The sequence below is a fragment of the Silurus aristotelis genome, assembly GCF_946808225.1.
Source record: "Silurus aristotelis genome assembly, chromosome: 7".
Taxonomy (NCBI): Eukaryota; Metazoa; Chordata; class Actinopteri; order Siluriformes; family Siluridae; genus Silurus; species Silurus aristotelis.
The window spans coordinates 26303063-26330784 of NC_139580.1; the positions used below are offsets into that span (position 1 = coordinate 26303063).

General features: G+C 40.3%; 1 protein-coding gene across 13 annotated transcripts in view; it reads right to left on the reverse strand.

Annotated features, from left to right (window-relative positions):
* The window catches only part of neo1b (neogenin 1b), a 158513-nt gene that overhangs the window by 45719 nt on the left and 85072 nt on the right, over positions 1-27722 (reverse strand). For all 13 annotated transcript variants that reach the window (XR_014534280.1, XM_083546111.1, XM_083546117.1 and 10 more), the window contains exons 3-4: positions 12177-12452; positions 10142-10292 (exon numbers count right to left, since the gene is read on the reverse strand). Coding sequence is in view for 12 of the 13 variants with exons in the window: in XM_083546111.1 (XP_083402237.1) it covers positions 10142-10292; positions 12177-12452 (427 nt within the window). In the remaining variant the exon portion in view is untranslated. The remainder of the gene's footprint in view (positions 1-10141; positions 10293-12176; positions 12453-27722) is intronic.

Here is a 27722-nt window from a genome sequence, read left to right on the forward strand (position 1 = left end):
CCTAGAAGACAGGAACAGGAATTTGAGGTTACAGTGGGACAACAATATTGGATAGCTAGACTGGAAAGACTGGAAAAACATAACCTGGTCAACACTCTCCATTCTTATGTTTGCTAAAGCTATTGTATTTATAGGATTTGTTTTGTGTACTGGTAAAAGTAATAAAATAGATTACAGCAGTCCCTACAGTTAGTATCCCAAATGCCAATCATTAGCATCAGAAGAAAACAAAGCAAGCTGCTGTGAGTTCAGTTTAGAAAGTCTCATTTCACTGATAGTATCGATCCAAGAGCCTATAGGGGTAAAATGCACTCACAAGCTCACTCGAGTGGTGCCGTAATGTGGTCACGCTAACTGCTTGCTTATGCTTTGCATGTCAAGAAAGACCACAAGGGTTCTTGATCTTGTTCACTTTGGCTGAGATAAATCTTGAGATAAGTGCGAATGGCAAAAGCCAATGAGGCAAGAGTGCTTTAGCTGTCAAAGCAATAACATATGGCAATGTTCATGGAAGAACTTCCTTGTGCTTCGATCAAGCGTCAATGCCTGGTTGAATCTTCCTTCGACAAGTTTATAAGGCACAGACCCAAATTGCTGTGTGATAGTTAAGTGGTGCTTGTGTTTTTAACCGAAAACAGACTGTCATGATTGCGCAAAATAAATGTTTCCCCCTACCAGGTGCAATACAGTGCAACTTATATACAAGAATTTAACGCTGATTTTATTTTTTCAGTGTGCATACACCTGAGTCAATGGTTTTGCATGCCAATCGTTCGGAAACACCTGTTTTGTGTAGTTTTTTTGAGACACATGCATGCTCCTTTTGTTTATATGCAACAAACTATGTAAAAAAGCAAAAACACTAGAATTTAACTGTGAATACCTGAAAGAATGGTCTGCATACAGAGGAGTCCAATTTTGACATTTTTATCTCTAACTGAAGAACTTTTGTAAGATGGAAAACAGGAGAGAAGATGTTGGAAGACTTTCTCACAGCCACAGTCAAACATGGAGGTGAAAGCTTCATGGTTCGGGGTTGTTTTTGGGCAGGGACGGTTGAAGATTTATTCCGGTAAAAGGAAAACTGAACCAACATGGCTACCGTTCCATACTACAAAACCATGCGATTCCGTATGGACTCCAGCTCATTGGAACTGACTTCACCATACACCAAGACAATAACCGAGCGTACGTCTAAGTTCTGTAAGCATTATTTATAGAGCAAACGGTCAGCTGGAGTGTTAGAGATAATGGAATGGTCTGCCCAGTCACTGCACCCGAAATCCTATTGAACTGCCCTGGGATGAACTGGATTAGGAGGTCAGTAAGATATCTTCAACCTGGAAAATTTGACAAGAGACATAGCAAAGTATTTCAGCTAAATGTTTGGAGAAACAAACTTTCCAGATGTCAAAAGTGTGTAAAGCTCTTATTCATGTTAAGGGAGGATTTTTCGATCAAATAAAATTGTAACTGTTTTATCAAAATTTTATACCATCTGCACATTTATACATGCTTGGTGTCTCTCATAAAGCAAGTCAAAATCTTTTTCTTTTTTTGACAGGCACTGTAGACAATCATGTCTACATTTGAAGTCTTAGTGGATCTAAAGCCTATGCCAAGAACACTGGGAGCAAAGGGGGAATACATCCTGGATCAGACACCAGTCCTTCACAGAGTGCCGTACATTCATTCACACTCGTTCAGATCTAGGTTCTGGTCATATTCCATATTCCATGCAGTATTTTATAAACTGGTAGGAAACCTAAGAACTCGGTAAGGAAAACAAAGAAACTCAATTTTGAATCTTTTCTTTTTCAATTTTCTTTTTCACTTTGCTTTTCTGAGACTTGAAAGCAGAAAATATCAGTATACACTAGACCACATTTTCAATATAAAATGCCATATTTACATAGTTGTATCAATGGTTTAATTGTATTATAATTAAGAAAGCCAACATTTTCTACACAACAGATAGACAGCTATCAGCTAGCTAGCTAGCTAGGCAAACAAGCAAGAATACAGAATTAGCTAAATCTGCTAAAAGAATAGAAATTATTTCTGAATTCACACTATATGTAAAGTTGAATAGTGTCTCTTAATAAGTGTTACAGTGTCATATTTATAGACATTTTCCCCAGAATGTTCTTGTGACCTATTAGCAATTAGCAGTCCGTGTTTTAAAACCTCTGGTTAAAGTAGATTACCAGTTTTATATTGAACACCACTTGCACACTGATTCATAGGCCTGTTCCTTCCCCCACTAGCGTGTTGATACAAGCATCTTACACTCTGGCCAAAACAGCTTCTATATAAGGAAAAAAAGCAACAATATCAACAAAACCGTGCATGTCATCTTTCGAAATAATGTTATCTATAAGTTTTAAAATTTGAGATTTTTCCATCTCATGGATGCTGCACGCCAGTTCTGAACTAGATTCCAGCTCAGCTCCACTGAAGCTGCACAGTCAAGTCTGTTCACTGTCATTTCTTTCAAAGCATCACCGTTTGTAATATCTGCTAAAATACATTGTCACAGAACCTAAATCCAGTCTGCATTAGAGACAGAAATCCCTCTCACCTTTTTTGTCGCATCTTTCAAACAATACCTTTTCAAAAAACATAGAGTCGACGTCATGAGTTTAAGATCATACCCCCTTTTAGAATCTGCGTAAATGTTTTTAAAAAAAATGCATGAAGGATCACATTTATATTGCATTTCGCTTTTCATTTAGTACTGGTCTGAATAAGCTTTTTCACACAGCAGATGCTTACATATAGTCCACAAGACACATTAATAAATGAATACACTCAAAAGTGTAATATACAGTATGCTTGATTCTTAACACTGTGTGTTGGCCCGGATGATCAGCGATCCAGGAACTGCACATTGTTTAGTTTTCCTGCATCTCCTGCATATCTGACCCCTTTCTAGCAGAACCTATTTGATTTCCTACAGTGCCTATTCAGATCCATTATTTTCCACTAATGAACTTGAAAACAATTATTAAAAGTTGCAAAGTGCAATCATTCACTGATGCTCAACAAGGCAACACAATACATTAAAAGCCAAGGAGTAAATCTTTAAACAGGATGATCATTGTAAAGACAAAATAATAAAGGCTTACATGGGCTCTATCTTCTTCACCCCATTGGAGGACGATTTGTTGCTGCACTGAACGCACACTATACAGACAAATTGACTGGGACATCAGATTTTTTTTCCCAGCTTTATGTTGTGCTTCCCCAAACTGTTACTCAAGGTACTTGCGAGATTTGGATCCGTTCAGTGAGTGATTCAGAAGGATTTGGATCAGTAAACAGATTCGGATTTCTCATCTCTAGTTGGTAGATCTTGAGTGGCCTGCAATGGAGCTCTGACCTCAACCCTGCTGAACACCTTTGGGATGAACGTAGCTCAGTGCGGGAAGACTCGAGGTGGTGGTGTGTGTGTTTATATTAACACGGAATGGTGCAGGAACACTGTGCTTGTCTAACACTACTGCTCATAGTTAGTGGAGTTCGTGACTGTAAGATGCAGACTGTTTTATTTACCACGGGAACTCACCACTGCTTTCATTGTCGTGTACATCATCGATGGATATTCAGTGGAGATCGTCAAGAGCACTAAAAACCTCACCTGGTCATTCAACACCAGCTCTATCACCAAGAAAGCCCAGCAGCATCTCCTTCTTCCTGAGAAGGCTGAGGAAATCTCATCTCCCTCTCCCCATCCTGACCACATTCTACAGAGGGACCATTGAAAGCATCCTGAGCAGCTGCATCACTACCTGGTTTGGGAACTGCACCGTCTCGGATCGCAAGACCCTACAGGGGATAGTGAAAACACCTGAGAAGATCATTGGAGTTTCTCTCCCCTCTATCATGGACATTTACACCACACACTGCATCCGCAAAGCGAACAGCATTGTGGACGACCCCACACACTCCTCACACACACTCTTCACCCTCTTGCCATCAGGAAAGCGATTCGGGCCCCTCATCCAGACTGTGCAACAGTTTGTATTATGTGTTATGTGTATTGTCCCACACTTGTGTTTCGTCTGCACTAGGTTGCATTTGATGCACTTTATGTAGCTTTATGTGTGTTGTAGCTCTATGTTGTTTAGTGTAGCACCAGGGTTGTGGAGGAACGTTGTCTCGTTTGTAACTGTGTACTGTGTACCACACTGTATAGCAGAAATGACAATAATAGCTTTTTGACTCTTGACTTGACTTGAATCAAAATGCTGACTGCACCCCAGGCCTCCTCAACTCATCTACATCAGTACCTGACTTTGCTAATTCCTTTGAGGTTGAATGAGCAGAAATGTCCACAACCACACTACAATATCTAGTGGGACATCTTTCTAGAGATGTGTTTATTACAGGGGACCAAATGTGGAATTGGATGTTTGAAAAAAATCACATGCAAATCTTATGGCCAGTCGTCCACAATCGTTTGTCCATATAATTGAGATTAACAAGCCTTTGTAAGAGACACCTATTTATCCGAAACCTAAACTTTGGATGATTTCAGCTAAAAGGACAAGAAAAAGACCAGGATGAGAAAAGTCATCTCTACTGTGTCTTGAATCCACTTGGGCCTGGCAGTACTCCTGTTTCCCAGAGGGGTCAATCAGACATAGCAAAGGTCTCAGTCTGGCTTCAGAGGGGTCAGAGCATTGTGGGTAATGCATCAATATTACAATGTGTGAGAGACCGCCAGGGTGCAGCAAGGGGAGCCATCAAGAATGCATTACGCTGTCGGAAGGCCATTAAAGAAGCAATTACAGGGCAAATGGAGTCTGTCAGCAATCTCCATTCCAGCTCACCAAATGAGCAAAGACCCACAATTAGACGTTTAGCCGTGCTGCCTGTTGCTGCACTCTGACGAGAGGCAAACTCAGAAAACACAGAGCTGAGCATCAGGATGCAGCTGGCATGTGTTGGGGAGGCCTCACATTATCAGCTCCTGAACAGCTCCTAACGACTCATCTATTTAATACTATCAATCCAATCATCACCAGTTATACTCATTAGAGCTACAGAAGACATAGCCTAGGGGAATTTCAGACTTCACCTGGCAAAAAGTTATGAATGTCTTCGAAATAATTCATAGCATTTCCAGCTTACATTAGGAGTTTCTCACAAGTGCAGGGATGTATTTGTCACACAGAAGTAAGAGCTCACACTGAGCAATAATCCGATCACTGCAGTGAATCTCCAGCCAAGTGCTTTGCCAAGATGTATTGATGAATGCATATTAAATGAAGTTAGTTTGACTCCAACTCCCCCTTCCATGCCTCTTTTATCCCACTACCTTCGAAATGCAGCCTATTCTCTTGGAAGAGCTCCATGCATTTTTCATGGCTGGTGGCAGAGAAAAAAGATCTCATCGTTAATCTTGGTAAGCTGAAGTCATGGCAAAGACACTGACCAGCATGAATAAGAAATCTAGCAGGATTCTTTAAGGCTCCATTTATTGTGATGTACAACTTACCCAATTAGATTTGTATCTACCTACCCTGTACCTGGATTTCTCTGTACCTGAATCTTGGACAAAAAAAGAAGAATTGTTCTATAAAACCACATTTATTCTACCACGAAGGAAGTTCTCAGTAAATAGAGCCACATAACTTGTCTGCAACCTTCCTAGATTCTCCTGCACCAGCCAAAAATGCACCAGAACAACTTCTACCTCTCAGCATTTATTTCACCCTGCATTGCACCATGCACCATCTGATCCTCAGGCATGCTTCCAAACTCTTCTTTGCTCTGGCACCTTCAGTAGGTGGCAAAATAAACTTCTATTTGATGTCCAAACAGAATTACATATTTGAGAGATTCTAAAATAAGCGCTTATTTATAGGTATGACAGTGGCAGGTTGTACTTTTCTCATCTAGGCCTTTAGTGGTGTACTACCTGACTCAATCCACCTCCTAATGCCACCAATTTGATGCCATTGATATAGAAAGCATCACTATTATAAAGAAACACAGAATAACAGAGCATGTCTCATATACAGCAAGAATGAATATCATAAAAAATAATTATCCTTTCACTGCAGCCGCATCTACACTTCCTGCATACATCATCTCTTTTTGATTGTATTTCTCAGCTTTCAGGACACCATTAATCCAGACCAACTCCATATGTAGAAATGCAACCCCCAAACTTGCAGGAAACCTCCACCATGCTTCACTGTTGCAGATAGTTATTTTTGTACTGCTCTTCAGCCTGACTTATTTTAGATTTTGATTAATCAATCCAGAGCACCTGCAGCAATTTCTCTGCTCCCCAGTTCCTATGTTTCCATCCATAGTGTCACTTAGCCTTGGTTTAATATCACAGGTATGGCTTTTTGCCTGTAATTCTGCCATGAAGACTACTTCTGTCCAGACTTCTTCAGACAGTCAGTGGGTGTACCTGGGCCTCACAGGTTTCCACCATTTCTTTGCTGATGGCACTGCTGGAAATCTTCCAGAGTCAAAAGGATGAAAGCATGATGTGCCAAGGTTTCTTTGGCTGACACTGTGTCTTCTGTCCTCGGCATTGTCCAATTCTTTGTGCTTTTTTCAAAACATAGCAGTCTACTTTGAAATCCTTGTCTGTATGAGACCTTGCTGATTCAGTATAACTACCTTGTTTTGTTGCTGTGCTCATTCTTCTTATGGTGACATGAAACTGTCTTCCACACCCTTACGTTAGTAGCAATGTTCACCATACATATAAAATTGATGATCATCAGCACTTGCATGGTATAATTGCTTAATCATACACCTGACTCTGATTGTACAAAATCCCTGACTTTGTGCCAGTGTACAAAGTGTGCAATAATTATCTCTGTGTTTTTTTTACTATTTTCTCCCAACAGCACTTTAGACAATGATATTCTTAGTTTGTGTCCTAATGAAGAAGGATTATGATGTATTTATTGATGGAGACTTTAAAGCATTACAAAAGTAATCGTAAATGTGAATTAAATTTACAGTGCTCCAGATTCTGACCATTTAGCTGCAATTTATGTTCATTCAACATTTTTAATACGCACTCCATCCTGCTTATGGTTTCACTGGATCTGGAAAAACGGAGCATGAAATGGAAATACACCTTGAACAAGACGCCACCATGCACACAAACCTTCACACCTAGGGGCAATTAAGTGAAGCCAATTCAGAAATAAGAATTTCTGCACTAAAACACAGAATGGTGTATGAAACTACTATTTGGGGTGATATCAAAAAGTTGCGAGACTAGCTCCGTTTACAAGAAAGTACTTTATTTATCTACATTTACACACTATTATTATCCAAACAGTCCCCTTGCACAGCAATACAGCGTTACCAGCGTTCCTGCTACTTCTGGAATTTTACCTGGAAGTCTTTTCGAATGGAGCTGGATCTTTTGGCTGAGTGACTTATGAAGGTCGGTGCTCCCTGTGACTGTGTGCAGCCTTGTGCTGCCATCTTTTGGCATGTTGCAAAACTGATCTCGAACATTTTATACCACCTAATGTGTATAACCTAAAGGTTTTTACTGAAAAAAAAATAATGTCCTCTTTAAGTGTCAATTCATCCATGATGACCCTCGGGATGAAGATAGCAAAAGTTATATTTATGGGAATGTAATGAAGGTTTCATGTTGGTGAACTAGATCTGCTACGCTCTACGTTAGTGCTGCTGAGAAATTTTAACACTCCTCAGTGAAGCATGCTGAAATAGAGGTGGAATAAAGATGGCGTGAGAAAGACCCCTGTAGCACATCTACACAAGTAATGCTGGGCAAGTGGAGGGTCGAATGGAAATATGCTCCTATAGTCTGGTAACCAAATAACCCAGAAATGACACACTATAGAATTGAATTTTATTACATAAAGGTGAATATAATAAATCCATTGACACCCATATGAGTGACTGAGGCTGGGGTGGTAAAGGGACAGACTAGAGGAGCTGATGGCTCATTTACATTCTGGGTCACACTTGGCAGCTGTTCACAAATTTGTGTGCGTGTGTGCTGGTTGAACAGCAGGATGGCTTTGTAAAGACATAGTTATTTCCCTATTCACTTCACAGAACAAGAAAACGATTTTACTGACAATCTATACGAAATGCAGAGCAGTATATTGTTTTGTGCAATCCCAAGCACATATATGCATATATAACAATAAAGGTATGTAGAGGTGTGGATACAGCATGCGTCCAGCATCCCATATCTGACGCCAACACACACACACATGCAGGATGAAACACACAATGTCCACACTGGAACAACTATATGATATAGCACGGTTTCTGCAGGTTTTTAAAGACCTTTTTAAGACCATTAAGAATGAAATTTAAGACCTAAATCACAACATCAAAAACACAAATAAGGTGTTAGCAACTTGCCTTAACCAAGCCCTAAATTAAATTTTTTCAAGCCAACTTGCTAAAAGTTGCACTTTCCCATTGCTGAAAAATAAAATCTGTTTTACGTTTGTGCTACAATCTAAGAGAGATTCATGCCAATAACTAAAAGCTGATTGGCTGTTACAATTTGGTCCCATTTGTAGTTGGAAAATTATATTTGGTCTGGCGAAAGAAAGAACTACATCAGCAAGAAAACAAACAGCAACTGAGCATTAGAGTTGGAGTTTCATTGACATCGGAAATTTAAGACCTGATTACATTAATTAAACCCTAGAACAGCGACTTTTTAGAGGCTAAAATTAAGATTTTTATATGTTAGACTTTTTAAGACCCAGCAGAAACCCTGCTTTTAGACTGGACTACTATGATCACTTGTACGCGAAACTCATTGCAATATAAAGGGAAGTGGTAGCTCAGTAGTGTGGATGTTGGACTTCTGATCAAAAGGTCATGAGTTCGAATCTAAGCACACCTCATTCACTACCACTGCTAAGCCCCTTGAGCAAAACCCTTAACCCCCTCAACTCTAGATAAAGGTGGGTGTGTTCCAAATTCTGTAAATGTAAATGACACTTTAATCCAGTGGCATCTTTAATGAGAGCTGGTAACGGTGGGGAATTCTCACAGTCTGAAATTTCCGAATGAATTCTCGTGAAAATAAAGAGTTTGCATAATGGAAAGCCCAACCCGAACTCCAAGCTTTTAAATGGGGTCAATTCAAAAGCTTTTAAGAGCAATTACCACAGCAGGCTAACGTCACTTTACGTTCGGTGATGGTGAATGGAGTGTACTGTGTTTATGCCTGAGTGAATGTACTCCCTTTTACTCCTTCTTTATGAGGATTTACGACCGAACTGTACTACATTTGGAGTGGAGGGAGTATGAATGATGGCAGTGTGTGGCTGGAGGTGGGCTGTGCAGTAGTGATGGGAAGATCGGATCATTTTAGTGACTGGGTTCTTTGAATCTCTGTCATCAAAATAAACAAATCTTTTTTTGCCTCATTCCTTTGATCAGAAATAAAATTAAATTTTTAATAAGCATATCCCCTACATACACAAACGCTGACTATAATTCCAAAATATATGTTTATATAACTGCATAGCGTATATGGGACCAACAAACAAACAATGAATCGGACCAGAGGACTCATGAGACAAACTACTCAATTCTGTTTTCTATATAATGTGCTGCATAGCGTATATGGGAGTCACGTGACAAAAGAACGAACGACTTGAACTAGAAGAGTCGAGAGGTAAACTACTCAATTCTGTCTCCTGTACATAACATACATTTTACAAAGCTTTGCTCATGCGCGTTCAGTAGAAAATGAACGCATCACTCATGAACGACCCATCACTACTGGAGTAAAGAGAGAGAGAGAGAAAGAGAGAGTACGATGTTTTTTTCAGAGCCAATACACTGCATGTGTGTGTGTTCACACGGCTCATTGTCACATGATTCCTCGCTTAATTTAATTTCTTCACTGAAAATGGTGAGGAAAATGAGCATCTGCAGCACTTTGCGTCTGAGAACTCCTCAGACTGCAAACTCAGCAAAATTACAATCTGGTCCTTGCAGAAAAAAATAAGGCTCTCTTTGAATCTAGAAATATTTTTTAACTCTGTTTCAGGTTGGGCCCTTGATGAAGACAGAAAGCATTATTACGCCTGACACACACACACACACACACACACACACACACACACACACACACACACACACTCACCTCTCGTCAACAACCTTGCCGTTCCGCATCCAGCGAATGACAGGGAGTGGGAAGCCCTTCACCACACAAGGCAGTAGCACCGTATCTCCTAGTGGCTTCGACACAGCAGACGGGCCAATTAGGACTTCCATTCTCTCGACAACAGCAGAGTCTGACACAGAACAGAGGAAAAAACAAAAAACAAGCTTCCAGTTTTTTATAATGTACATCTTCTCTAATGTACATCTTTATAAAGCAGCGTTTCTCTTAAACAATGAATCGAACATGACCTAGGCTTCTGCTTATAAAAAGAACAGTGTTGGACTAAGTTCCTGTTCCTGTACAAATTTACTGCTTAAATATGACTCCATAATAACAGTATTCCTTGAGCATTTCTACTTGAGTAAAAATACAAAAGCTTTAAGTATCTAAAGAAAAAAATTACTTGAGTACTCAAGAACTATTTATAGTTATATTTCAGTAATTGATGCAGTTCAGTGCTTTATTCGCCTGCACATCATACCTGTATTAGAAGAAAGTTTTCTATAGTCACAGACAGTTAGAGAACGTTACTTACAAGAGACTAGACTATTCACAGACTGTAAGATAAAATACAGGAAGTTCCCCGACTTACGATGGAGATGCATTTCGGTGACCCCATCGCAACTTGAAAGGCGAGACGTTGCCTAGCCTACCCTGGAGTCTTAAAGAATGGTGATCAGCATGGGGTAGTTTACTGTAATTTGTTAATAATGTAATAATTTACAGTATACAATTTAGCAAACTTACAGTACCGTAATGTATAAAGTTTACAGAATATTTATATATATGTGGCAGCGGCCACGTGGATAAACGCCGGTTCGTGAGTGGAGGACAGAGCCAGACGCACTCTGTTTGAATGTCCAGGGATGTTGATAAAAAGGAGAAAGGCAAGAGCAATTGGGCTTTGAAAGACCAAAAACAGAAAAGGGTACACTTTTCTGAACTCGCAACACAACTATTTAGACTGCTGGTGACAGTATGGCATCACGCAAGGAATATGCCGCAAGGTAGCCTGCCACGCGAAACTTAAAATACTTTTACAAATTTGTCGTATCGTCATTTTACAATTAAGAAATCGTGCATCGTAAGTCTCACTCGGGTACTACCTGTACTTTAACATCCTTGAGTATCATCTGTGTATTAGCTTATACTCACTGTCGGTGGATTTCAAACTTTGTCCTAAGTGTGAATACTAAAATAGTAAAGTGTATGGTAAATAGTCCTCAAAAATGAACCTGGTGATTCAACTCTCAGGTCATTATTTGCCACGAAAAACCTTTAGGTACAGATATACAGGTCAACCAATTCATCAGTTTTTCTAACTGGCAACTGACTGATCAATAGATGCTTGCTGGAACTTTTAGCTATTGACAAAATCCATATAGATAGTTTTTCCGGTCCGCTGTCATTAGGGGAGCGGCCTCTAGGGGCGACTCACTGACTCCGCAGGCTTTGTTTTTGCACTTCAGACTGTGCGCTATATTTTTTATTTATAATCTATTAATTATATAATTATATTTATTCATTATTATATTCATATTAATTTAATTTAACCCATTTTCATGATTCAGTACTTTTTGCATTTTTTATTTCTGTAAGTTCAGTACTATTTTACATGGAGTGTTATGTTTATATGCTTTTTAATCCAGTGTTTTAAAAACGGTTGATGAATCGGTTATCAGCAAGTATGATCAAGCTTTGCTATCGAAATCGGTAAAATCGGTCGACCTCTATGCAGCACCTCTATCAGAAAGACTTTCCATACCAGGTTATAAATAGGGCTCTGATGATGGAAATGAGCTTCGAAGCTGCACTCACTCAATTATTTCGGCTTAGAAGCCAGCGAGTGTTAAAATAAAAAGAAGATTTGGCTAGGTATATTTATTGCACAGATGTATTTCATCATTAACAGCCTAAAGGATGTAATCTGATTTGTAGCCTGTATTGAATGAAACTGTAATATGAATATTTTTCTGAACATAACACATTATGCACATTTGTTCTGTCGTGTTACCTGGTAAAAGCTCCAACTGAGCATCTTGGCTCCTCTTGGAAGGCCCCAGTCCCTCGATGACGCATTGATACGCACCAGCGTCGGCCTGTGAAGCGTTGCTGATCACGAGAGCCACACGGGGCAGCTTCACCAGCCGCATGTCTGTCTCTACAGTCTGACCGTTCCTCTGCCAGTGCGTGAAGGGAGCCAGATCATCACTCACCTCGCAGATGAGCACCTCGGTACCCCCGGCGTGTACGGACGCGCTCTCTGGTTGGCTGTTGAAATGCGGCAGACCTGCGACGCACAAAAAAAAAACACAATACGAATAAATAAATAAATAGCTTTCAATCACAATACAGTTGCTATTAGGAGCCATTGTTCTGTCGACGTGCATTGCATTTTTTTTTCTCCCCCAAGAAATCTGTTAGATTATAAAAATATAAAACAAAAAAAACCCTGCAATTTTCATTACCATTAACAATAATGCAAACTGATCCTCGTGACCTCAACCTTGTTTGGATTAATAACTAGAAATCCAATCAGTTTATCTGCTGGTTATGAAGGTAAAGCCGTATAATTCCGCTCTTTATTGACATATCGCACTAACAAATGGACAAACAAACAAAAATCCTCTGCAATTAATTTATTACTGGCTACGTCAAAGCCTTAATTAGTGTTACCTGAGAAATAAACAGTCAGGCTTTCAACACAACATCCCATTCCACATGTAGTCCCTATTTACTGTTATAATAACCTCCACTCCTCTGGGAAGAATTGTGTACCTATGGAGATTTGTGCTCATGCAGCCACAAGTTTGTTAGTAAAGGCAGGTACTGATGTTGGTGAGGAGGCCTGGGGTGCAGTATGGGTTCCAGTTCATCTCGAAGGTGTTTACTAGGTTGGAGGTTGTTAGCTTTAGCAGGCCACTCAAGATCTTCTACTCCAACTCTACTCCAGCCCATGGAATAAAACCATAAAGCATATCTTCATGGAGCTGGCTTCATGCATAGTGGCATTGCAATGCTGGAACAGGTTTGGGTCTTGTAGTTCAATTGAAGGGAAAATTTCATGAATCTAAAGACATTGTACAGTTTGAGAAAGATGTGGCTAAAAGATTCTCCGTGTGTGTGTGTGTGTGTGTGTGTGTGTGTGTGTGTGTGTGTGTGTGTGTGTGTGTATATATATATATATATATATATAATATATATAAATAAAAATACAGGAACATAATTTAAATTAAAAGAAGTGGCAGCAGAAAAACCCCAGTGAGACAAACCAAATAGTCAATGTCAGAAAAGTGAGGGATTGGATTCAGCTTTAGCAGATTTTTTGGAAGAAAAAAAGAAGAAAAGAAACAGAGGTATGTGTTAGTGTGAATAGTAAACACTTAGATACGGTTTTCTTTGTACTAATAATAATCATTCACGGGTGCGAGGCGCTTAGTAGGAGCGCTAAAAAATAAATAAAATAAAATCAATAAAAGCCCAGGAGTGCACTTTTTGGACATGAGGTTTATAATGGACTGTTTATATACGACTCCAGTAGCACTTTACTCATTAATAGCTCTGCTTGCTGTGTTGCAATGCTCTAGACATTTAAATTCAGGGCCCTGCGAGAGCCAGAGTGATGTCCTGATGATGTTACTGAGTGTTTGGGTTTCTTTTCTGTGTTGGGAGAATCAATGAAATGATCCTACAATGGTTTAGGACCACAGGTTGCATGAACAAATTTGCATTTACATGCCCACCAACTGAACAATGCACCTCAACAGCCATCCTACATAGCTGGGATATGCAAAGAAGTAACAATTTTCCTGTGGGAACAATAAATTATTCTTAATTAATCAACGGTGAAGAAACTGTAATGAATGGACAGTGTCAGTTTCACCCAGATGAGGATGGTTCCTCTCAAAGTTCCTTCCTCCTACCATCTCAGGGAGTTTTTCATTGCCACAGGTTTATTTATCAGGCTGACCCTATACTTATAAGGAACAAACTAATAGGCATTTAGCTTATGTATTGTTTTATACAACTTTTTAACCATTTTATCTCTGTACAGCTGATTTGGGACAATGTACATTAGGGATGTGCATCTCCATAACTGAGGCTGAGGCGCTTCTCATCTCAATGCATAGCTAACAATACGATACATTAAAACTACATATGAAGCAACTACTAATTCAATGTGATACCCTTACTGTGATGCAGTTCGTTCCAATGTCAATTCGATTCAACACAATGCGATTCTACGCAGTATGAAGCAATGGGAAAAATATGGTGCTATGCAAATTCAATATGGTACAGATAATTTGCTTTTGTTTCTTGGGTTCTAACACACAGCAAATCAAAAAATTAAGTGCTTTCTAACGTCTAACACATGGCCCTTAAACAAATTGGTCTTTGTAGCGCAAAAAAAAAAGAAAAAAGGTCAAATAAAACCAGACGTTCTTTTCCCGTTCTGTCTCTAGGAAGATGCAGCTCTACCTCTGCCATGTTAATCTGTATTCTATGTGACTCTTTTAGGACACGGAATCTCGGTCATATTTATGTCGCAGCAGCGGTGCTGAGAGAACGCATTTGAGAAACATTTTAGCCAAGAGAAATGAATCTACATATACAAATTATTGTATATGTACTCATATGTAGTATACTGTATTATTGTCACAAATTATTGGTCACTTTCTAAATAATTAAAGTTTAGCGCATCGACTACTAATTAGATATACAGTCAAACCATGACCTATGACCTCTCGACTTACAACGGTCACCTCCAACGGAAAAAAAATTATATAATAATAATACCCAAAAAAAAGAAAACTAATAATAATAATAATAATAATAATAATAATAATAATAAATGTATATGTATACATATGTATAAATGTATAAATAGAGGGGGAGTGGAGGCTCCAGCGGTTAAGGCGCTGGGTTGCCGATCGGAAGGTCTGGGGTTCAAGCCCCGGTATCGCCAAGCTGCCACTCTTGGGCCCTTGAGCAAGGCCCTTAACCCTTTATGCTCCGGGGGTCCCTTACGAGGGAAATATCAAGGTCTGTGACGTCGGAGTGACGTGGGGCCGCCTTCCCGTGGGCTCACCACCTGCAGGAGGGACCGTAAGGGACGGTGCTGTGAGGATTGGGCAGCAGTCGAAGGCGGGGGCCTGCTTAGACTGCTGCCCCCGCGACCCGAATTACGGATAAGCGGGAGAAAATGAATGAATATATATACAGTGAGGAAAATAAGTATTTGAACACCCTGCTATTTTGCAAGTTCTCCCACTTAGAAATCATGGAGGGGTCTGAAATTGTCATCATAGGTGCATGTCCACTGTGAGAGACATAATCTAAAAAAAATAAATCCGGAAATCACAATATATGATTTTTAAACTATTTATTTGTATGATACAGCTGCAAATAAGTATTTGAACACCTGTCTATCAGCTAGAATTCTGACCCTCAAAGACCTGTTAGCCTTTAAAATGTCCACCTCCACTACATTTATTATCCTAAATTAGATGCACCTGTTTCAGGTCGTTAGCTGCATAAAGACACCTGTCCACCCCATACAATCAGTAAGAATCCAACTACTAACATGGCCAAGACCAAAGAGCTGTCCAAAGACACTAGAGACAAAATTGTACACCTCCACAAGGCTGGAAAGGGCTACGGGGAAATTGCCAAGCAGCTTGGTGAAAAAAGGTCCACTGTTGGAGCAATCATTAGAAAATGAAAGAAGCTAAACATGACTGTCAATCTCCCTCGGACTGGGGCTCCATGCAAGATCTCACCTTGTGGGGTCTCAATGATCCTAAGGAAGGTGAGAAATCAGCCCAGAACTACACGGGAGGAGCTGGTCAATGACCTGAAAAGAGCTGGGACCACCATTTCCAAGGTTACTGTTGGTAATACACTAAGACATCATGGTGTGAAATCATGCATGGCAAGGAAGGTTTCCCTGCTTAAACCAGCACATGTCCAGGCACGTCTTAAGTTTGCCAATGACCATTTGGATGATCCAGAGGAGTCATGGGAGAAAGTAATGTGGTCAGATGAGACCAAAATAGAACTTTTGGGTCATAATTCCACTAAACGTGTTTGGAGGAAGAAGAATGATGAGTACCATCCCAAGAATACCATCCCTACTGTGAAACATGGGGGTGGTAGCATCATGCTTTGGGGTGTTTTTCTGCACATGGAACAGGGCGACTGCACTGTATTAAGGAGAGGATGACCTGGGCGACGTATTGCGAGATTTTGGGGAACAACCTCCTTCCCTCAGTTAGAGCATTGAAGATGGGTCGAGGCTGGGTCTTCCAACATGACAATGACCCGAAGCACACAGCCAGGATAACCAAGGAGTGGCTCTGTAAGAAGCATATCAAGGTTCTGGCGTGGCCTAGCCAGTCTCCAGACCTAAACCCAATAGAGAATATTTGGAGGGAGCTCAAACTCCGTGTTTCTCAGCGACAGGCCAGAAACCTGACTGATCTAGAGAAGATCTGTGTGGAGGAGTGGGCCAAAATCCCTCCTGCAGTGTGTGCAAACCTGGTGAAAAACTACAGGAAACATTTGACCTCTGTAATTGCAAACAAAGGCTACTGTACCAAATATTAACATTGACTTTTTCAGGTGTTCAAATACTTATTTGCAGCTGTATCATACAAATAAATAGTAAAAAAATCATACATTGTGATTTCTGGATTTTTTTTTTTAGATTATGTCTCTTACAGTGGACATGCACCTACGATGACAATTTCAGACCCCTCCATGATTTCTACGTGGGAGAACTTGCAAAATAGCAGGGTGTTCAAATACTTATTTTTCTCTCTGTAAATATATATATATCTCTTAATTTTTATTTATTTAATTTTTTTTAAAATGTGTCTTTTTTTTTCACGGTATTATGTCTAGTCCTTATTTAATGTTGAATACATAAATTCTAACATTACATTTCACATAGAAATACTGATGGACTGATGCAAATATGTTAAAAACGATGCAACGTGATACAAATGTCACATTTTGTCCAATGCACACTTTTAAAAAATTTGTGAATTTTACCATGTCCATTGTTCAATAACGACATACAAATAAAATGTAATCTTTTGTGCACAGAAAGTGTCCACAGCAAGGGGAATCAGGCATGATTCTGCTCTTGGATATAGACGTGTCCTTGGTCATGAAAATCTCCTACAGGACACTCCTGCGTTATACACGCTGCATGCTGCACAGAGAAGTCTTTATTGAGACGGAACAACAGAGCAAACATCTCACCAGGCGAACGATTCAAATCAACAAGCACATCGCTCTGAATAGACAAACAGAAACTGGGTTTCAGAGGGAAAAGTTGAAAGATCGGGGAAATGAGTTATAAACTGCTGAAACCAGCAAAGCAAACACACAACACTGAGAATGTGTTGAAGATGGCAGAGGAACAGTGAAGCTGCAAACATCTGGCTGCAGTTGCAGTGACGCATCAAACACTACACTGTGGCTATTTTGGGCTTCATAAAGACAATATTTATTCATTCTTTGGATTCCAGGGGGCACATAAACACGCGCACACACGCACATATAAACGTGCGTGTGTGCGCGTGTGTGCGCGTGTTTATGTGCCCCCTGGAATTTCAACGTTTATATGTGCGTGTGTGCGCGTGTTTATGTGCGCGCACGCACATATAAATGTGAGGACAAACATGCGCACACACATAAACGCATGAACACACTTCCTTACACACATGCACACATACACGTACACATTAATGTGAGGACAAACATGCACACAAATGTATGTACACTTACACATACAGGCAAATACACGCAGACGTACACACACATACACATACACACACAGATATATATATATATATATATATATATATATATATATATATATATATATATATATATATATATATATATATACATATACACAGTATACACACACACACATACACACATATGTGAAGAATCATATACACACACATACACTTCCACACACAATTGAGCACATGCACACACACACACACACACACACACATAAATCTGCGCAGAAACATACAGTACACAGACAAATATGTGCTCAGACTAATAAATCTGTGTACACACATACATATAAATCTGCACAGTAACACACATAGACAGAATGCCCACATACACACATTTACAGACACAAACACACAGATACCCACAGAGTCCCCAAAAGCCACTGTCCTGCTACTGTAATTCTGATTTTCTCTTTCATTGAGACAGACAACGTGTGTGTGTGTATGGGTATGCACCCTCCAACCCCTCCAACACACACACACACAAACACACACACACACACAGAGGGAGATCATTAAACACAGCCGTGGGCTACCCATTGCCTGAGGGAAAGCTTTGGGCTTTCAACGACTGCACATATGAATAAATACACCTGGGTGAGCTGTCTCATCACTGGCCTTCATATTTCACAATGAAAACTGTAAAGACAAGAGAGCGAGAGAGAGAGAGAGAGAGAGAGAGAGAGAGAGAGAGAGAGAGAGAGAGAGAGAGAGGAAAGAGAGAGAGAGAGAGAGAGAGAGAGAGAGAGAGAGAGAGAGAGAGAGAGACGGTGTCTGAAGGACACTTGTCCTTCCCTTTTTCATATTCCCATTACTGTTCAATAATTCAGTATTTAGTAAAGAGTGAACCGTCTTCGTAAACATGATCGCGTTATTGACTCCATTTCATTAGACATACATTAAACATATAAAGCGTGCAGTGTGTGCTTCTGTTACACGAGAGTTCAAGCACACGGCAAATCGATTTTGTCCGTTTCAGGGGCAAAAACAGAGAGCTGAACTGGCTAAAAATCGAGAGGGACTTGCGGAGTGAACAGCTACTGCGAGGAAAAACTGAGTCAGAAAAAGAACTTTTACAGTATTCAGCTGGATTTACTAATTAAATTATGGCTGTTTATTATTTTTACAGCATGGGTTCACTATTAGGCAACTAATCACTACAGTAAGGTTTCACTACTTAGCAAATAATTACTACAGTAAGGTTCACTATTTGGTAACTATTCACTACAGTAAGGGCTCGCTATTTTGCAACTGATCACTACAGTAAAGCGTTCACTATTTGGCAACTAATCACAGTAAAGGTTGGTTTACTATTTAGCAACTCTTTGGGGTTCACTATTTGGCAACTGATTACTACAGTAAGGATTAACTATTTGGCAACTAATCACTGCAGTAGGGGGTTACTATTTGGCAATTAACTGCTACTGTTCATGTTCTATGTAGTTATTTACTACAGTATTTATCTCTATTTACAACAGTTAATGTCTGTTCACTATTTGCCTGTTAAATATTTTACTACAGTAAAGGGTTTACTGTCATATGTTATATTAATGTCAATCCTTTTTGGGGTTTACTACAGTAACGGTTCACTATTTGGCTAACTAATCACTACAGAAAGGGTTCATTGTTTGGCAACTAATGCTGCAGTTCATGACAATACACTACAGGGTTCTATGTATTACTACTGGGGTACTAATACTACAGTATATATCTGTATTTACTACAGTTAATGTCTGTTTATTTGTCTGTTCAGTATTTTACAACAGTAAAAGGGTTCCTTATAACCCAGCCATTAGGGGGGCACAAGCCAGTGTACTCTTAGTGCCGGTCCCAAGCCCGGGTAAATGGGGAGGGTTGCGTTAGGAAGGGCATCCAGCGTAAAACATGTGCCAAATCAAATATGCGGATCACAAATGAGAATTTCATACCGGATCGGTCGAGGCCCGGGTTAACAACGACCGCCACAGGTATCGTTAGCCGACAGGGTACCGGTGGAAATTGGGCTACTGTTGGCCGAAGGAGGAGAAGGAGAGGAGGAAGGCGTCTACAAAGACGGCAGGAAAAGGAGCAGTGTAGGAGAGTAGAGGTTCGGGTTGGTACTTTAAATGTTGGTACTATGACGGGTAAAGGGAGAGAGATAGCTGATATGATGGAGAGGAGAAAGGTAGATGTGTTGTGTGTTCAGGAAACCAAGTGGAAAGGGAGCAAGGCCAGGAACATTGGAGGTGGGTTTAAACTGTTTTATCATGGTGTGGATGGGAAGAGAAATGGTGTAGGGGTGATTCTGAAGGAAGCGTACAGTAAGAGTGTAGTGGAGGTGAAGAGAGTTTCTGATAGGGTGATGATCGTGAAGGTGGAGGTTGAAGGGATGATGATAAATGTCATCAGTGCCTATGCTCCACAAGTTGGCTGTGAGATGGAGGAGAAAGAAAGATTCTGGAGTGAATTAGATGAAGTGGTAGATGGTGTACCTAGGAAAGAACGATTGGTGATTGGGGCAGACTTTAATGGGCATGTAGGTGAAGGGAACAGAGGTGATGAGGAGGTGATGGGTAGGTATGGTTTTAAGGAGAGGAATGTGGAAGGGCAGATGGTGGTAGATTTTGCTAAAAGGATGGAAATGGCAGTGGTGAACACGTATTTTAAGAAGAAGGAGGATCACAGGGTGACGTATAAGAGTGGAGGAAGGTGCACACAGGTGGATTATCTTCTGTGTAGGAGATGCAACCTGAAGGAGATTGGAGACTGTAAGGTGTTGGCGGGGGACAGTGTAGCTAGACAGCATCGGATGGTGGTCTGTAGGATGGTTTTGGAGGCGAAGAAGAAGAGGAGAAAAGTAAGGTTTGAAAGAAGAATAAGATGGTGGAAACTGAAGGAGGAAGACTGTAGTGTGAGGTTCAGGGAAGAGGTGAGACAGGGGCTTGGTGGTGGTGAAGAGGTGCCGGATGATTGGGCAACTACTGCAGGAGTGATGAGGGAGGCAGCTAGAAAAGTACTTGGTGTGACATCTGGAAATAGAAAGCAAGACAAGGAGACGTGGTGGTGGAATGAGGAAGTGCAGGAGAGCATTAGGGGAAAGAGGTTGGCAAAACAGAAGTGGGATCGACAGAGTGATGAGAAAAGTAGGCAGGAGTACAAGGAGATGCGGCAGCAGGTTAAAAGGGATGTGGCGAAAGCCAAGGAAAAGGCATATGAGGAGCTGTATAAGAGGTTGGACACTAAGGAAGGAGAAAAGGATTTATACCGATTGGCCAAGCAGAGGGACCGAGCTGGGAAGGATGTACTGCAAGTTAGAGCAATAAAGGATGGAGAGGGAACTGTGTTGACTAGTGAGGAGAGTGTGTTGAGAAGATGGAGGGAGTATTTTGAGCAGCTGATGAATGAGGAAAATCAGAGAGAGAGAAGGTTGGAGGATGTGGAGTTGGTGAAGCAGGATGTAGATAGGATTAGTAAGGAGGAAGTGAGAGCAGCGATTAAGAGGATGAAGAATGGAAAGTCGGTTGGACCAGATGACATACCGGTAGAAGCGTGGAGATGTTTAGGAGAGATGGCAGTGGAGTTTTTAACCAGATTGTTTAACAGGATTCTGGAAGGGGAGAGGATGCCTGAGGAATGGAGAAGGAGTGTGCTGGTACCGATCTTTAAGCATAAGGGAGATGTGCAGACCTGCAGTAACTACAGGGGAATTAAGTTGATCAGTCACACCATGAAGTTATGGGAAAGAGTAGTGGAAGCCAGGCTGAGAGAAGAGGTGACCATCTGTGAGCAACAGTATGGTTTCATGCCGAGGAAGAGCACCACAGATGCCTTATTTGCTTTGAGGATGTTGATGGAGAAGTATAGAGAAGGACAGAAGGAGCTGCATTGTGTATTTGTGGATTTAGAGAAAGCGTACGACAGGGTGCCAAGAGAGGAGTTGTGGTATTGTATGAGGAAGTCAGGTGTGTCAGAGAAGTATGTGAGGGTGGTGCAGGACATGTATGAGGACAGTGTGACGGCAGTAAAGTGTGCAGTAGGTACGACAGACTGGTTCAGGGTGAAGGTTGGACTGCATCAAGGATCGGCCATGAGCCCTTTCCTGTTTGCAGTGGTAATGGACAGGTTGACGGACGAGGTCAGACAGGAGTCTCCCTGGACTATGATGTTTGCAGATGATATTGTGATTTGTGGTGAGAGTAGAGAGCAGGTTGAGAAGAGCCTGGAGAGGTGGAGATATGCGCTGGAGAGAAGGGGAATGAAAGTCAGTAGGTGTAAGACAGAGTACATGTGTGTGAATGAGAGGGAGGGCAGTGGAGTGATGCGGTTGCAGGGAGAAGAGGTGGAGAAGGTGGAGGAGTTCAGGTACCTGGGGTCAACAGTGCAAAGTAATGGAGAGTGTGTTAGGGAAGTAAAGAAAAGAGTGCAGGCAGGGTGGAGTGGGTGGAGAAGAGTGACAGGAGTGATTTGTGATAAAAGAGTATCTGCAAGAATGAAAGGGAAAGTTTATAGGACTGTGGTGAGACCTGCGATGTTGTATGGATTAGAGACAGTGGCATTGAGTAAAAGACAGGAGGTGGAGCTGGAGGTAGCAGAGCTGAAGATGTTAAGGTTTTCGTTGGGAGTGACGAGGATGGACAAGATTAGAAATGAGTTTATTAGAGGGACAGCGCATGTAGGACGTTTTGGTGACAAGGTGAGGGAGGCGAGATTGAGATGGTTTGGACATGTGCAGAGAAGGGACAGGAATTATATTGGTAGAAAAATGCTGAAGATGGAGCCACCAGGTAGGAGGAAAAGAGGAAGGCCAAGGAGGAGGTTTATGGATGTGGTGAGGGATGACATGCAGGTAGTTGGTGTAAAAGAGGCAGATATAGAGGACAGGGTGGTATGGAGACGGATGATCCGCTGTGGCGACCCCTAATGGGAGCAGCCGAAAGAAGAAGAAGAAGAAGAAAAGGGTTCCTTATATTAAAATTACAAATTACAGTTTATGTCAATACTATTTGGGGTTCACTATTTGGCAAGTAATTACTACAGTAGAGATTCACTATTCTGCTAATAATCACTACAGTAATTATGGACTGTTTGGCAACTTCTTTATTACTACTAGGGTTCTATAAAACTATTTACTACAGTATTTATCTGTATTTATTACAGTTCATGTCTGTTCACTATTTGTTAAATATTGTACTACTGTAAAGGGTTCACTATTTTGAAACTGTTTACTAGAGTTCATGTAAATACTATTTGGGGTTTACAATTTGGAAACTATTGAGTACAGTACATATATGTACTGCATATCTGTTCTGTTTGAGGTTCACAGTTTGGCCACTATTTACTAAAGTGTTGGGTTCACTATTTGGCAACAGTTCACTGAAGATCATGTCAATAATATTCAGAGTTCTATAGTACTACTGGGGTTCTATATAACTATTTACTATTTCCCACAGTAAACAAATGCTTGGCTTGTGTGATATAATTATCCACCTTGCAAGCTATTTCTATGCTACAACAAATTTTGTGTAGAGGTTCTGTAAAAATATTGGTGGACACTTGTCTGATGCCCCCCCTAAAAACTAAGTAAGGAGATTTTGAGTTTATCCAGATCAGGATAGAATCTAGTTTTTCCCAAGGCTTCTTTTACACACCATTTCACCACCGTCATTTGGGATAAACATAAACGGACTGATATGTGATGCTAAAATGTATAATAATTTAAATGCGCTATACAAAATATTTCATTGAAATGAATATTAGACAAAAGCATTACTTTGAAACAGGGGGTATTAAGTTTTTTTTTATTTTATTGATTTCATAGTTTGCTCCATATTAGTGCAGACTCACAGTCCAGCTGAATTTCCACCATTGCCACAGTTCCTGACTGCACAGCTGAGTATATTATCTTGCCTTTTGAATACATGAGCTTTTGGGCACCCACAGCTGGCTGGCACAGATGTAACTTCTGGATAATTATAAGTCAAACACAAAACTAGGACATTTTTGATACTCAGCTTGGTAAAAAAAAAATCCAGAATCCTTAAAGTTGTTATAATTAATATTTTTTATTTAAATTTAATATTGAGCATTTTAGAGCTCATTTGAATTGGCCACCCTACAGGCATTTTATAGACACACCCCCAACAGCCCATCACATCCTCTTAACTTATTATGAGATTATTAGATGTTTATTCAGCATGATATGTTATAACATCAAATCTCATCATGTAAATGCCCATGTGTGTATGGAAAAGATGGTATGGCAGTCCTTCCTAAAGATAACACTAGTTATGCTAGTGATGGGTCGTTCCATGAAAATAATAATAGCTCTGTATAGAAACAGAAAAAATTAGTTTATCTCCTTACATGTCTGTACTTTTGTACTATTTGGGGTTCATTATTTGGCAAGTATTTTCTACAATACACGTCTGTACTGTATAGGGTTCATTATTTGGCATCTACAACAGTATATGTTTGTACTATTTGGGGTTTATTTTTTAGCAACTATTTACCACAGTTCATGTCTGTACTTATTGGGGTTCACTATTTGACAACTATTTACTACAGTTCATGTCTGTATTGTTTGGAGTTCATTATTTGGCAACGATTTAATACAGTTCATGTCTGTATTGTTTGGAGTTCATTATTTGGCAATGATTTACAACAGTTCATGCATGTACAAGTTTAGTTTAGTTGAAAAACATTATTTAGCAACTACTACAGTAGGTACACCCCTCACATTTCAGCATCCATTTCAGTATATCTTCTCAACGGACAATACTATAGAAATTAAACTTGGATTTTTTTATTTTTTTTTAGAGTAGTCAATGTGCAGTATGTATAGCAGTACAGATTTACTGTCCTCTGAAAATAACTCAATATACAGCCATTACTGTCAAAAAAGCTGGCAACAAAAGTGAATACTGTACACCCTAATTGATAACAGCTGTACGTCATTTAACCATGCAAAGCCACATGTCCTGTTCCTCATGGTCATGTTTTTGTCTGCTTGACAGGAATTTTCTCATACTGACTACTGGATGTTCAACATGGCGCCTCATAGCAAAGACTCTCTGAGGATTTGAGGCTTAAAATTGTTGCTCTCCACAAAGATGGCCGAGGCCAAGATCGGTAACACCCTGAAACTGAGTTACAATACAGTTGCCAGAGTCATACAGAGGTTTTCCAAGATGGGTTCAACTCGGGACAGACCTCACAAAGGACCAAGAAGTAAAGTCCTCGTGCTCTGCGTGTGTAATTGCTGCCAGCATTGCTTAAGAGGTTGCGGTAGCAGAAGGTTCGATTGTCAGTGCTCACATCCTACGCTGCACCCTGCAACAAATCAGTTTGCATGGCCGTCATCCCAGGAGGAAGCCTCTTCTGAAGCTAGTTCACAAGAAAGCCTTCAATTTGCTGAAGACAACCTGTCCAAGAACATGAATTAGTAGAATTTTATGAGACTAATATTTTGTCCAACTTGTTTGGCTCAGATGGTGTCCACCATGTGTGTTGATGCCCTAAAAATGGTGTCTTGCCTACAGTCAAACATAGTGGGAGTGTCATCATGGTCTGGGGCCGCATGAGTGCTGCTGGTTCTGTGGAGCTGCGGTTTATTGAGGGAAACATGGATTCCAACATGTACTGTGACATTCTGAAGCAGAACATGATGCCTCCCTCAGAAAATGGGATGAATGGCAGTTTTCCTACATGAAAACAAAGCCAAACACACCACCAAGATGACAACTGCCTTGCTGAAGGTAATGGAGTGGCCAGGTATGTCTCCATCCAGACCTGAACCCTATTAGGCACCTGTGGGGATCCTCAGATGGAAGATGGAGAAGCATCATGTGTCTAACATCCAGCAGCTCCGTGATGTCATTATGGAGGAGTGAAAGAGGATCCCAGCAACAACTTGTGCAGCTCTGGTGAATTTAATGCCCATGAGGATTAAAGCAGTGCCTCACGTTTGTTGTCAGTTATTTTGACAATAATTGCTGTATGTTAAGTTATTTTCAAAGGACAGTAAATCTGTACTGCTATACAAGCTGCACACTGACTACTCTCAAATATATCCAAGATTCTATAGTATTGTCAGTTGAGAATAATACTAAAATGGTTGCTGAAATGTGAGGGGTGTACTCACTTTTGTGAGATTTTATCTGTACTCTATGGGGTTCTCTATTTGGCAACTATTTGGCAACCACAGTGCTTATCTGTACTGTATGGGGTTTACATTTACAATTACATTTGAGGCATTTAGCAGACGCTCTTGTCCAGATCGACGTACAAAAGGGGTTTACTACTTGGCAACTATTGACTACAGTTCGTATCGGTACTATATAGGGTTCACTATTTGGCAACTATTTACCACAGTACATATTATTACCGTATGGGGTTCACTATGTGGCAACTATTTACTAGAGTTCAAATCTGTACTATATAGGGCTCACTATTTGGTGACTACTACAGTACATACTTTACTGTATAGGGGTCACTATTTGACAAACATTTATTATAGTTCATGCCTGTACTTATGGGGTTCACTATTTAGCAACTACTTACTACAGTACATATTCATACTACTTGGTGTTTAAAAGTTTGTATAAACAAGTGGGTCATTCGTTTATGCTCTAAACCAGGGGTCACCAACCTTTTTGAAACTGAGAGCTGCTTCTTGGGTACCGATTAATGTGAAGGGCTACCAGTTTGATACACACTTCTGAAATAAACAATTTGCTCAATTTACCTTTAATTATATGTTATTAGTAATAATTAATGATATTCATCTAAATCTAGTCATCTATCTTTTAATATTGTCATTTTCAAATTTACACCAATGCAAGTGTTATTTTAAAAAGAATAGCAACAAAAACAAATTAGATGCACTGGTAAGGGGCGCTATGGTAAGCTATTTTTAGAAAAAGGCCTGCGGGCAACTCATGTGGTCCTTGCGGGCAACCATGTTGGTGACCCCTACTCTAAACTGTATGATGTATCTGTATGATGGGAAAATCATACAGATACATACATACATACATCATACATCAGTTTAATCATGGTTACAGCAACTCTGGGCAGAGAAGAAACTCCAGGTGTGTCACTGTTTTCTAAACAGGCCCTGTGCTCTGTTTGAACAAAATAACTTGTTTGGGTTCAATTTGTACATTCCGTACAAGATTTTAAGGTCCAAGTCAGTAAAATGATCCGATCTTCTCCTACTGCATGCTAACTCTAGTTGAATCACTATCAAATTATTTTGGAGGTATAGCTTTGTGCGCTTGGGTGAGAATGAAAGTTGGTTCAGTGAACAACAAAGAAATCTTTCCCGTTCAGCGTCACCCCTTTAACCCATCGAAAACCTATTGTTCACATATCTTTCATTTTCAAGGGATCTTTGGTTGTCCCTGTAGAGGCAACATTGAATGGTACATAGAGAATGCTATATCAGAAAGATGTCCAAGTTTTAGGAAGCTAATACCTTACAGTTATCCAAGGAAACCTCCGAACCAGCCTGGCAGAACATTTTCTAATAGTGTGCTGCAGATGAAAGCAGAGAAATAAAATAGTGTGAACGCTATTAAAGTCATCTTCTCTTTTGTGCTGATTTGCTGAGCACTTAATAGGCCCAATCAGTGCTGATGAATCTATTGCCATCGGTGCAGGACAAGCTACAAAGAACCTGCTCATGGTTTTCTGTCACCAATGCTTGCTAGCCTACTGGGCCTTTATACTGCCAGCATGTTGCACAGCTTTTCCTCTAACTTTTT